Source organism: Thunnus maccoyii, chromosome 22 (assembly GCF_910596095.1).
Source record: "Thunnus maccoyii chromosome 22, fThuMac1.1, whole genome shotgun sequence".
In the NCBI taxonomy this organism is placed as follows: domain Eukaryota; kingdom Metazoa; phylum Chordata; class Actinopteri; order Scombriformes; family Scombridae; genus Thunnus; species Thunnus maccoyii.
Genome location: NC_056554.1, coordinates 18,403,965 through 18,415,828, shown reverse-complemented (window position 1 = coordinate 18,415,828; position 11,864 = coordinate 18,403,965). Strand labels below are relative to the sequence as shown.

Genomic DNA, 11,864 nt, shown 5'->3' with positions numbered 1-11,864 from the left:
ACATTTGTTAATCCAAAAAGTTTATTTTATGTAAATGAATTATTCTGACATTTTCCTGCATTTATATTGTTTAACATTTAATTAAACTGTGAATTCTTTTAAGTGTTGTATGTTTTTTGTTTTTTTTTGTTCTCCCAGCATCACATTTCCTGCACTCATCATAACATACTTTTGATTTTCTTGTGTCACATTTTTGATAACCGGATCACCTCTTTTTCCTTTTCCCGTCTTTCTTTTCCGCTCGTCCGGCTGCTGTTTGTCGTGTCCTTTTCGTCTTACACAAGATAAAGTCTTCGTACTTTGTGGGCAACTTTACAAGAAGCCGCGTTCGTCTCCTACAAGGAAAACGGTCCCCTCTGGTTTCCGCTACGCTGCGTTGGTCTCTTGAAGGTCGCCTGCCTGCATCTTTTTCAGCAAACTCTTCCTTTATGTCGCCTCCCGCTGACGCTGGGCTTGAGATACAGCCAGATGTGTCCACCTCGTCCTGGTTTTCGGCCTCATCGTGACGCCTCTCGTTTCCCGTCTGCTCTTCATCTCTCTCAGACTTCACCTCGGTTTTCTTTCGTCTTGCTCTTTTTATCGGACTTAACCTGTGCGTCTCTGATTCAAGCTCCACCTTGTCACCATGTCTTTTCGCCGGGCTCGATGTGACGCCTGGATGTTCTTCCTCGCTTATCTTTTCTCTTTCACCGTTCACATCCGCCGTCTTGTCTGGACTTGTGTCTCTCAGCCCAGACGAGCGATGCGCTGCTTGTGTCGCCTCGTCGTCTTGAGTTCCTCTTATGTCCAACATATCGGGTTTCTCCGACTTCCTGACTTGTCTCGTGTTGCGAGTTCTTGACCTTAAGCTGTAAAAGTCATGAGATTTGTCGCCGTCATTCAGTATTTTCATTTGTTGCTCGCAGGTTTTCGCAGAGAGTGGCTCATTTATCTCGTTCAGCAGTGTTTCCCCTGGCGACTCTTCAAGACTACCTTGATCATCCTTTGAGTCTTGTGCTGATTGAGTCTGAACTCTTGGGCTCGGCGGAGAAGGTGACACCTCCTCTTCGGCCTCGCATCCACTTGATTGTGTCTCATCAGCCGTCTCGCTTTTCTCCTCTTCATCGCTCCTGCCTCTGCTCCTCTTCTTAGGACTTGAAACTGGCAGAGCCTGCGGTTCACTTACGTTCTCCTGCTCATTTCCTTCTGGTTCGACTTGTTTTCCTCTCTTAGGTGAGGACTTTGTCTCGCTTCTCTGCGTCTCTGAGTGTTTGTTTTTCTGTCTGGCTCTAGTTGACGGACTTAAAACTGGACTCAGCTGCACCTTTTCTTCGGTAGCCATGCTCCTAGTTCTTCGCCTCACAATACAGGACATTCGGACCGCCTCCTCTTCTCTATTTACTCTCCCCTTACCCGTCTTGTCCTGTTGTGTTTTGGTTAAAAGAGCGTTTTGTTCCCCCGTTTCAGCGCAGACGTCAGAGCTGTTGGCCTCACGCTGATCCCCTGCGAGTTTCTGACCTTGTTTCTCGTCCGCCGTCTCCCCAGATTGTTCAGAATTTATTACATTTGTTCCTTGACTCTCCTCTTTTTTACATAATTGCTTTTCTCCTGAGTACCGTCTCTGTTTTTCATAAATTACCTCGTCCTTCTCTGGGGTCGATTGAGCCGTTTTCTTAATGTTCTTCTCGCTGGGTTTCTTCTCTTCTGCTGTTTCTGTTTTGTATTCAACGAAGAGTCTTTGGCCTGATTGTCTCTGACTGCGTCTGATCAGTTTGGTCTCTTTTTTCTCCTTCTTCTTTTCAAAAGTCTTTTTAATCATCCTTTTTTCTTTATTTGGTTTCCGTGTCACCGATGTTCTGACACCTTTTTCCGGATCTCTCTGGCATTTCGTCTCTGTCTCTCGCCGCGCTCCTGTCCTGAGTTCAGAGAAGACGCCGGGGGTCGCTGACTCTTGAGGAACTTGCAGTCGTTCTGGTGGTTCTACTGTCTGTTTTTCAGGCACCGAGCCTGATATATCGCCACCAGCTTGGGGATCACGGGAGTCTTCTACAAAAGACAAACTAGCTGGCACAGGAATTGCATAGTTGGTGTCGTCACTTTCTTTGGGTGGGGTGCTGAAGGACTTTGGGTTTGAGGGGCTGTGGTGTTCCTCGGCCTCTCTTATCTGGGCTGGTGGTGGAGGCAGGAGGTTAAGTGTTTTCAAAGCTAGGAACCTCAAAGATGGAGGCTCGGGTGATTGCGGCGGGCTGTCGGTCAACGAATCGGCTCTGAAACTGAGCGCAGGATCCTGACGAGGGTCCTCCAGCGAGCCTGAAACCCTGCAGCTTGAGGGGGACTTGGAAGCAAGATGATCTCCAGATAAAGATCCATCCTGGAGCTTCTGGGACAACTGAGCCAACAGGTTGTTTGAAAGGTTTTTGAGGGACACCAAGACGTCTTTGGACTCATCTTGACCACCGTCGGCTGCAGGAAGTGTAGCTGCAGGTGCCGCCACCAATGCATCACTGTCTCCTGCCGTCAACTCAGAAGTAGGACTGGTGTCTGGGGAGGTTTTGGCAGGCGACAGCAGAGATGAAGTGAAACTACAGTCCATGAAGAGGGAGCCACTGTGACGAAGAGGGCTGCAGTGTTCTTCAGGTAACGGAAAGCTGTCGTTCTCCTGACTTCCAGGTGTTTCTTCTAGCAGGTGTGAAGGGAGGAGAGGAGAGCAGCAGAGAGCAGGTTGAAGTGATTGCTCCTGCAGAACCTCTTCCAAAGTCTGCAGACCAAGATAAAAAAACAAGAAGACGAGAGCAAAAAATATTAGTTAAATGGCTCTTTTACAAAATTGAATTGTTGCTGAAGCATTTCTCTTGATGCAAAAAGACGTTATTGCTTATTTAGGAATATATATAGTTGACTGTAAGTGTCCTTTGTGGTTTACTGGCCTAAAAAACCAAAACACACTAACTACACTTTTGTGCTACACAGAGTAAATATGGGAATCTTTTTGACAACTGGCTGCCACATAAAAATAAAATAATGTTACAGTAAAGTGTAATTTGTGTGAAAACAGCAGGAAGAACCAGCAGTAACTACAAAACTCGAGCTAAAAATACGGGCCAAGCCACGGTAACTGCACTCTCATTACGCACATACAGCATGTGATTAACATTTTCTCTCTACTTACAGTGCACGGGTCATCTGTTTTTGATTTCTTTGGTGTTATTTTGTGTGTTCTGCTTTTGTCTTTTATTTAAAGTTGTTCATTTTAAGTCCCGAGTGTGTGAATGAATCATGCTGTTTGACTCCTATTTTACATTGTCATAGTGTTGTATTGTTTTATGCCTGTGCAAATAAATATTTATTATATAGATTTTATAAATATTACATAAGCTATGCAGTAGATGGACCAGAGAGCTAAATGAACACCTTTTGTTTGTAGATTCTGCATTTTCATTTTCCACTCCATAAGAGCAGAGTGTATCTGCATGTTTAGGTATTATTTTGCTTCTATGGCAAATATTTTGAGGTTAATATTATCAGCCTAATAATTAATAAAACTAAGGTATTACAGTTTCCTTCTCTTGTACAATTTGCCAGCAAGCCTTTTGCTTCTGTGGCACTTTTAACTACCTTTACATGACAGTAAAGTCCTCCTGAATACTGTCACACAGCTGTACATTGCTGCTGATGTTAAGACTCAAGAATGGCACAAAGCTGGTCTGCTCTTCTGATCCTAGATGAACCTCGTGCCCCAAAAGGCACCAAAACACTGATTTATCATACTTCACCTCTTCCTCTTGCTCTTTCAGTGGAATAAAGTTAATGGCCTCTGAATGGTCTGAAGAAAGGAAGGAATCCGTATGTTCTTCTATGTTCAGAGTTGACGCCACCTGACATAAAGAGACGAGCACAGATTGAAAAAGCAGAGACATTAAGACCCTTTTCTTGAATATATATATATATATATAGTCTCTTAGAAAGCAGCAAGACAGCGAAACAAATAGCTGAAAGTTTACTTCGAACCTCTATTGGCCTCAAGATGATGATATTATTTGTGTATTATAATGACACAACTACTCAGAAAGAGATGGATGATGGAGACGGCAGCAGGTTGATGGGATTAGTAAATTCAAAGAAGATTCAAAGTTTTTTTTTTTTTACAAACAAACAGAAGCTTTTGACTTTCTAAAGGACATTTTGGACGCAGTAGTGAATACTGTGTGTCCTGCTGCGGTTCAGACCATCAATAACGAGCACACAGTGGCTCAGTACTTTTTTGTACAGTAATTTTTCATGTCTGTCTTAAAACAATAGTCACATGCTCAAATGAATGAATGAATCATTCCTCCCGTTCAATGTGATGGAGGACAAAGTCAGTCCTTGTTTTGAGTAAAATTTTATCTGAAGGTAAAATGATGAGATAAAAATCCGTCTTTGTGTCTCACCAGACAGTATGTTCAGCTGTATTGAAGGGTTGTAACAAAAGAGAGGCACTTTGGCTCTAAGAAGACTTTAACCTTGAAAGATATTAAATTTATTTGACTGATTTGGACGACTGAAGCCTCATAGTAAACTTTAAAATACTTTTTCCTCACTTTTTTTTTTTTTTTTTTACCTGCTCTTGTTCTTCCAGTGCAAGAAGATCGATGGGAGCTAGACTGGAAGAAAGGAGGGAATCCAGGTACTCTGTGTCCAGTATCAACCCCACCTGAAAGAAACAGACGAGCAGAGACAACAAAACACTATCATGTCTATAATGACTATAATGACACTATTTGTGGCGTCTCAGATACTCAACACAGTCAAAATAATGTAAAAAAACTGACATCGTGACATAATAAAGTCACCTAGATGATGCAGTCTTTTAAAGCAGATTGTATTTTAGTGTCTTGATGCACAAAAATTAAACCCAGTAGCAGAAAATAATATTGATATAATGACACAGCAGGTCGGGAATTGTTGCTGAGAAACACTCTGCTGCTCTCTGATTACATGGAAATGAGTTGAGGGGAGAAAATCAGAGAACAGCAGGTTGCAACAAAAACAATCCGCTTCCAAAACCCTCGCCAGTCGTGATGTTTCCGATGTGTAATAATAATGCTGCTGATAATTCACCCTTTTGACGAAATCCTCGTCCTTGCACAGCTCATCCAGATACTCCAGAAACGAGCCGTTCTCTATTTCCAGTTTCTCCTCTTCCACATCTCTTTCTTCCTCAGTTTCATGCGCTTTGGCGTCCACGTTCTCTTGGATCTGGACAGAGAGAACATTTAGTTGATGATTGATCACCTATTGGATTTACAGTACAAGCACAACGTTTCACATTGTAGAGTTTTGTTGATGAAATGATGAAAGATTCAACATTTTCTCTATTTAGTTTTTCTTGTTCATGTTTCTTTCTCTCTCTTATGTAGTTATATGTGTATATTTATGCAAGGCTGTGCAAATATATTGATTTATTCTACTGTTGAATACCTGGATATATACTGGAGTAGAAAATAATAAAAACTATTAACTGCAAAAAAAGAAATATAAAACATTTTTCCTGACTGTCTCTATACAGATATTCTTCTAAGCAATACAAATCTTAGAGTGAAATCTTGCCTGCCTGCATCATTCATGACATTTCTATAGATTTTTCTATATTTAACAGTAAATCACATCTGTGCACCTCGGGACTGAGGGCGTCCATGATCGACATGTAGTCCTCAAAAGCGTGATTTGCCAGCAATTCCTCATCTAAGGGGTCAAGAAATGTCAGGGAGGTCTCAGACTTTGTCGTGTTGTTGACGCTGTCGTCTTCTCGTAGTTTTTCTTCGGTAGACGTTTCCTCTCTGTGTTCTTTCTCTGAGAGGACACACAGTGAAAGGACTCAAATTAGGGAGAGAATAGGGACTGAAATGTGAACTCAATATTCTGGAGGGAGATAAGAGCGAAAGATAAAGATGTCTGTCATGTTTCTGTCACCTTCTTCTCTACAAATCTTTGACCTTTGACCTCCTGACTTGCACTGCTCTGCACTCTGTTCCCTCCCTGACGCTGTAGACTCTGCTCTGCTTGGTAACCTGGAGTCAGGCAGGTGATTTAACTACAAACAAAACCATTTATAGTTTTTAAATGATTATCTTATTTGCTGTGTATCTCTTACAGGCCTGGAGTGCAGGGCTGATGGACGGGGACGCTCTCCGGACACACGCACCAACTGGGACAAAACTGCGGCTGGGGGAGCCTGAAGCGAGCAGGTGAATCTGGGCTGAACCAGGGCTCGGTCGGGGTGCTGACTGGAACCAGCACACAGGGACTAACACCAAACCTGGAGTCAGGTGTGACGGAGAGGGGGTTCATATTCAGCCAGAGGGGGTCCTGAGGAGAGCAGGGGGTGAATACGAGCTCTGGGAGAAGCGGTGACAATCCCATCTGGGGGGGATCAGGGGAGAAATCCTGGAGGCTGAGAGGAGAGGGGCTAACACCTGGCAGGAAATGTAAGAAAGAGGGACTCCCCTGGTGCTGGACGGGGCCCATCGGGGTTTGGTTTGAAGCCGCCTGTGTCTGAGACGTCCTGTGATCTGAGTTTGCTGCTGTGCTGCGGAGCATTTCTGCAACCGTGGCAGGTTTCTGTGATGCCGATCCATCCGTCCTCGCCTCACAGCTGCTGGTTTCATTGCTGCTGGTGTTTAGTTCTGCAGGAAACGGTCGGTGATAACGTGGAGGGAAATGATAAAGGGGCAGCGATCCTGACTGCTCTTCTCCATAGTTTAGGATGACCTCAGGCGGAGTAAACGGCACTGGATCCATCCTGGTTAACTGTCAGGAAATATAAATGGAAAATCAGTAAATGTCAGCAATTACCAAGTATACAAGTACTGAAGTAAAAGTACTCGTATGGAGAAAATGGGGCTGTGTCTGATATATTGAATACATTTAACAAAGTACATGATTAAGACTGATGAGTCAGTGCATAAACAGGATTTAATTGTTGTAGTTGGAGCTAGTTTGGGTATTCAGTATTCAGAACTTTTCTTTAATATTTGCATTTTTGTAAAATATGGGAGAGTTGTACCTCTTTGGGCCTCAAATTGTTTATTTATTTGAAACCATTTGAGGAAAAATGTTGCTTTTGGTGGAACTGCTAACAACACAAAGACATCTGACACATGACAAAGACACACAAATACACACTGCAGTTTAATTTATAAGCTTATCATTATGTTATTTTATGTAAAATCTAAAGCTAAAGATGTCATTAAATAAATGTGGTAGAGTAAAAACTACAATATAAATAAGTATCAAGTAGAATAAAATGAAAATGCTCAAGTACAAGCACCTTAAATTGTACTTAAGTACAGTACTTGATTTACATTTCACCACTGCATACTACAACTAAAATATGAGCAGTGAAAATGTCTTTACAGTTCTGACAGTATTTCTGAGTGTTTCATAATGCTTCTCCATGAGCCTTCAGTCTTTTCTATTCTCTACAATCAAGCTCCACTGCAGAAAATCAAGTATTTTTAAAAATCTATCTGAGAACATACTGAAAAAAAGACCCAGGAAACAATAGTTTTGATGACTCATTCACTGAATAAGTTGTATTATGCATCATTTGATGAATGAAATCCAATAAGAGAATACAATACACTGTGGTGTAATGAGGAAATGCAGCTTTTATGTTGTTAACATGGAACAATCAGGCTCATTTTACCTCTTATTTATATTCATTAACTTTTATAATTCCAGTTAGCTTCTTAAGTGGACATTTTACTGCATATGTATAAAATAAAACATGTCATCAAGAATCTACATGTTCACACTGCTGCACAGATCATTTGACACTATTTGAAACATTGTGTTGCTCTACTGACATTATGTGAAAGTAACAATCAAAAATATTGACCACATCTGTATCCTGCCTTCAAGATAGAAGATTAAGTTGTGGCTGTGTGTTAACATGAAAAGTGGTACAAAACATACAAACTGTGTCACTGCGAACAAAGGAAATGGTAAATAACACATATTGTAGGTCAATCAGATAGTTCTAATCAGTCCTACCTCTCTTCAACAAATCCTGTAAAAGTGTCTTCAAAATCAGTTTGTATCAGCTTCTGTTTTAAATATAAACTTGATTCTTGGTTTTATTCTGTTTACTTACAAATAATATTCTGAATATAAACATTCCAAACTAACTAAACTCTGTCTCACAAACTGACATTTGTTACTGTTTTGTAAATCTATTTTAATTTACTTGTATGTTTTTTTAATTACAGTATAGCAGATATATTCTTATATATGTGTACTGATTCAAATAGATTATTTACAGCTGCAGAATAAAACAACCAGTAATTCACATACATGCTTAATAATTATGTCTCATATGGACCCTTCAATTAGACGACATGTCTGATTAGATTGTATTGAGATATTTTTGATTATGAAGTAGCATAAAATGATCAGTTGAGACTATTTCTTGATATATTTATTTAAAATTTCAATCCTTGAGCATTTGAAGTAAAAATATTACATTTTCTTGATATTTTTATCTATATTAATATTAAATGTAAATTTAAAAAGTTCTATAGTTGGGTCACGTGATAACAACTCATCCCCATGGCAACTGAGCAAACTCCACTGTGTGATGTGGCTGAAAGTCCCCAGAAGAAATTTAGTAACTAAAACATAGTAAACAAAAACCTCAAGTTTGAACATAATGATGAATGAAAAGTTTGATTTTGTATTTTGGGACTATTGTTTTATATTGTTTGTTTGAGGTAAAATGATAAGAATAACAAACTAAAACTTCAGCCTGCACCTTTTCAGTCAATAAAGTTTATTTTCTCGTTTATTTGATATAATCTGTTATGATTGATCTATACGTGAATTCTTTTGTAACACTTTTAAAATAAGGACCGAATAAAAAAATAAAAATTAGTGAAATTATGTGAAGAATTACTGTTATCAAGGTCAAGAATCAACCTTTAAGCTTTAAAAAATCCAGTTTTGCAGAGACAATAATTTAAATACCTGTTATTTTTAAGACACTCAATTTCCCAGAATGCTACGCGCCTCGCACGCTAAACCGGATATCCGGTCTGCTACCCAAACGAGGAGAAACTTCGCCGCACGTGGAAAACGAGGCGATAACGGACGTGTAGCCTACAGACTTTTTGTTTTCTCGATATAAAAACGACCTGTTTGATATTTTTTTAGCCTCTGAAGCTGTAAAACAAGAATTTCGTCGAGATGTTTCTGCAGTATCACTTAAATGAAAACGGGGACAGAGTCTACACCCTGAAGGTAACCTTATGTTTACATCCCTCAAATCCAACTAATTCTCTATAAATATGTTTAGCTTCATTATTAAAGTAATGAATGTGCTGAATTTTATTTGAATAAATGAAATCGTCTCTTTGCTTTCAATCAACGTTGATACAAGTTGGTATAAACTTAGCTAACAGGGACTTCAGACCGTTAGCTTCTGTCTTGTAGTTTTCTTATTAAACTTAAACAAAACTTCTCAAAATCAAACACAGAAGAAAATAAAACGGTTGTCATCAATGTAAGCCTAATCAGCAGTCTTTCCATTTAATCTCTTTCAGCGGCTACTACATGAAATAACAACAAAGACAGTCTGATATCTTTGGCTATACTGAACGTTATTTTAATGGTCATTAAATTAAAGTTTCATCACATATCCAACACAACAACAACAAAGCTCGTCTTCGTAGTGCTTGCGAGCCAAAAAACCCCCTCAAAATATTCAATTTATAATGATATAGAGAACAGCATGCAACAGTTTCATACATTTATTTCATACATTTAACTAACATCTCATATATAATGCTGGTAAGTTTTCTACTGCAACATTTGCTTTCCCCCCACAGAGATTTTATTAAAAATGTAATCTAATGCTCTTTATTATTCCCCAAAGCCCAAGCTGACCTGTTGTCAAATGTCTTGTTTTGTCAGACAGTCAAAAACCTAAATATATCCAGTTTATCATCACAGAAGACAGAGAAAACCATAAAATCCTCACATTTGTGAATCTTGTACCAGTATATCTTTGACATTTTTGCTTTAAAAAATTACTAAAACAATTATTTGATTATGAAAATTGTTGCAGATAAATTTTCTGTCAATCTGCTAACACATTAATCAACTAATAGTTGCAGTTCTACTTGGATTATTGCTCTGTCATCACTGACAACTGTGAGGTATACACAGTACATATCTATAATTTATCATCTGCTTTGTAACCTTGGTGACAAGAGACTGCTGCAGTGTTTCATAGCGGGGGCATACCACATCTTCCAAACCCTACAAACACACAACGCACATCCAAATATACAAATAACCAGGACAAGAAGACAATCAAAACCAAAAATTTGCACAGATGGGATCGAATGTGGGACATGGGCCTGTCATTACTCAGCCCATAGGCCATGACCAAAACAGGAAAAGACACCAAATGCCGATAAATACAAGTTATTTATTGTAGTAAAGAAAACAAACTGTAAGGTAACCTCGAATATGAGATGCGTTAGTCAGTGACGTCAGTAGTGTTCACGTGGATGTGTGGAGTAAAAATAAAACAAAGGCCAAGGCGCTGGTGGGCAAGAGAGCGAGCCAAGCTGGAAGCTGAGACGTTTATATCATGTAGAGCACTTGGCTCCAAATCTAGTTGGATTACTGCGATCGGCTCGTCTGGCACCTCGAAGACAAACCTGAGTAGACACAGTAACTGACAGAGCACACAGCAGCAGACGGGAGCCGTCACAGGTCATACTCACATACACGATGAAATTGAATAAAATAAAACAACTTATACGCTTTAATATACATAAAAATTTAAGCATGACACAAGATAAAAGCATTAGAGGTTAAAATAACCTCTTTCTAAAGTGATTGTAGACCGTTCCAAATATGTGCCACATCGCAATCTTGCATACATATTACACAATATGCAGATACATATTCTAAAATACCAAATACATCCACTGTTTTAATGATAATCTGTCAGCATACAACGATTTCTGGGATAAATCAAATTTGAGAATACTGACATGGGTGTGAACCTGAGTAAATGTGATATATTATTATTTAAAAACATCTTTATTGTTCATATCTTCCAGCACTGAAATCAACTGAGCTTTTTTTTAATAACCTTCTGCTTCCTTCTTTGTCACCAACAGAAGGTGGCACCCGATGGGCAGCCCACCAGCTCGGCCCACCCGGCCCGCTTCTCCCCGGATGACAAGTTCTCCCGACACAGGGTGATGCTGAAGAAACGCTTCGGTATTCTGCTCACCCAGCAGCCCAGACCTGTTCTGTGAGCGAGAGGTGGAGAAAGACCAAGGACGGATGGATGGATGGATGGATGGACGGAGAACACACAAAGAAACAACAGAAGGATGAAGGCGAAGACGGGACCGTAAAGCCGAGCAAAACTCTGGATCACAACTTGTCAAAGTGCAGTTGGGTCATATATTGCATATCAGCTTCAACAACTAGGATGTTATAGATCTTCTTTTCATGTGTCACAGTTTATTGTCATTTATTTGAGGTTATTGTTCTGATTTTTGTATTAATGTTGAATAAATATTCGGTTGATTGACTTAAGTCGGTTGTGTCTGTGTCAATAAGATAGAGGCTGGTGATAAATTAAACGGTAAAACTTGAATAAATGAGTGAAGGAACACGTTAAATGCAGATACTTTCATGCAGAAGCACCAGATCTCATCCCAGTTAAACACTTATGGGACCAACATGTTTGACAGCACTCTCCTCCACCATCAAAACACAAAATGAGGGGATATCTTAAAAAAGAAAGATGTTTGTCCCTCCACTAGTGTCCAGAAACTTTGAGAATTTGTGCTAATATTATGGCTACCCAGCATGTTACTAAT

At 39.7% G+C, this 11,864-nt stretch overlaps 2 protein-coding genes across 2 annotated transcripts; one reads left to right on the top strand and one right to left on the bottom strand.

Annotated features, from left to right (window-relative positions):
• Positions 1 to 129: 129 nt before the first annotated feature.
• LOC121889479 (neurofilament heavy polypeptide-like) lies at positions 130 to 8,094 on the bottom strand. The gene is made up of 8 exons (XM_042401471.1): positions 8,014 to 8,094; positions 6,113 to 6,768; positions 5,932 to 6,029; positions 5,636 to 5,811; positions 5,080 to 5,217; positions 4,580 to 4,672; positions 3,753 to 3,854; positions 130 to 2,737 (listed from the first exon to the last, which is right to left on the bottom strand). Exons 2-8 carry the CDS (start codon positions 6,757 to 6,759, stop codon positions 206 to 208), a joined length of 3,786 nt encoding a protein of 1,261 aa, XP_042257405.1. The 5' UTR covers positions 6,760 to 6,768; positions 8,014 to 8,094; the 3' UTR covers positions 130 to 205.
• A 939-nt stretch (positions 8,095 to 9,033) lies between these two features.
• nop10 (NOP10 ribonucleoprotein homolog (yeast)) lies at positions 9,034 to 11,577 on the top strand. Its single transcript, XM_042401142.1, has 2 exons — positions 9,034 to 9,255; positions 11,151 to 11,577. The coding sequence occupies exons 1-2, from the start codon at positions 9,202 to 9,204 to the stop codon at positions 11,289 to 11,291; spliced, it is 195 nt and encodes a 64-aa protein (XP_042257076.1). The 5' UTR covers positions 9,034 to 9,201; the 3' UTR covers positions 11,292 to 11,577.
• The last annotated feature ends 287 nt before the right edge of the window (positions 11,578 to 11,864 follow it).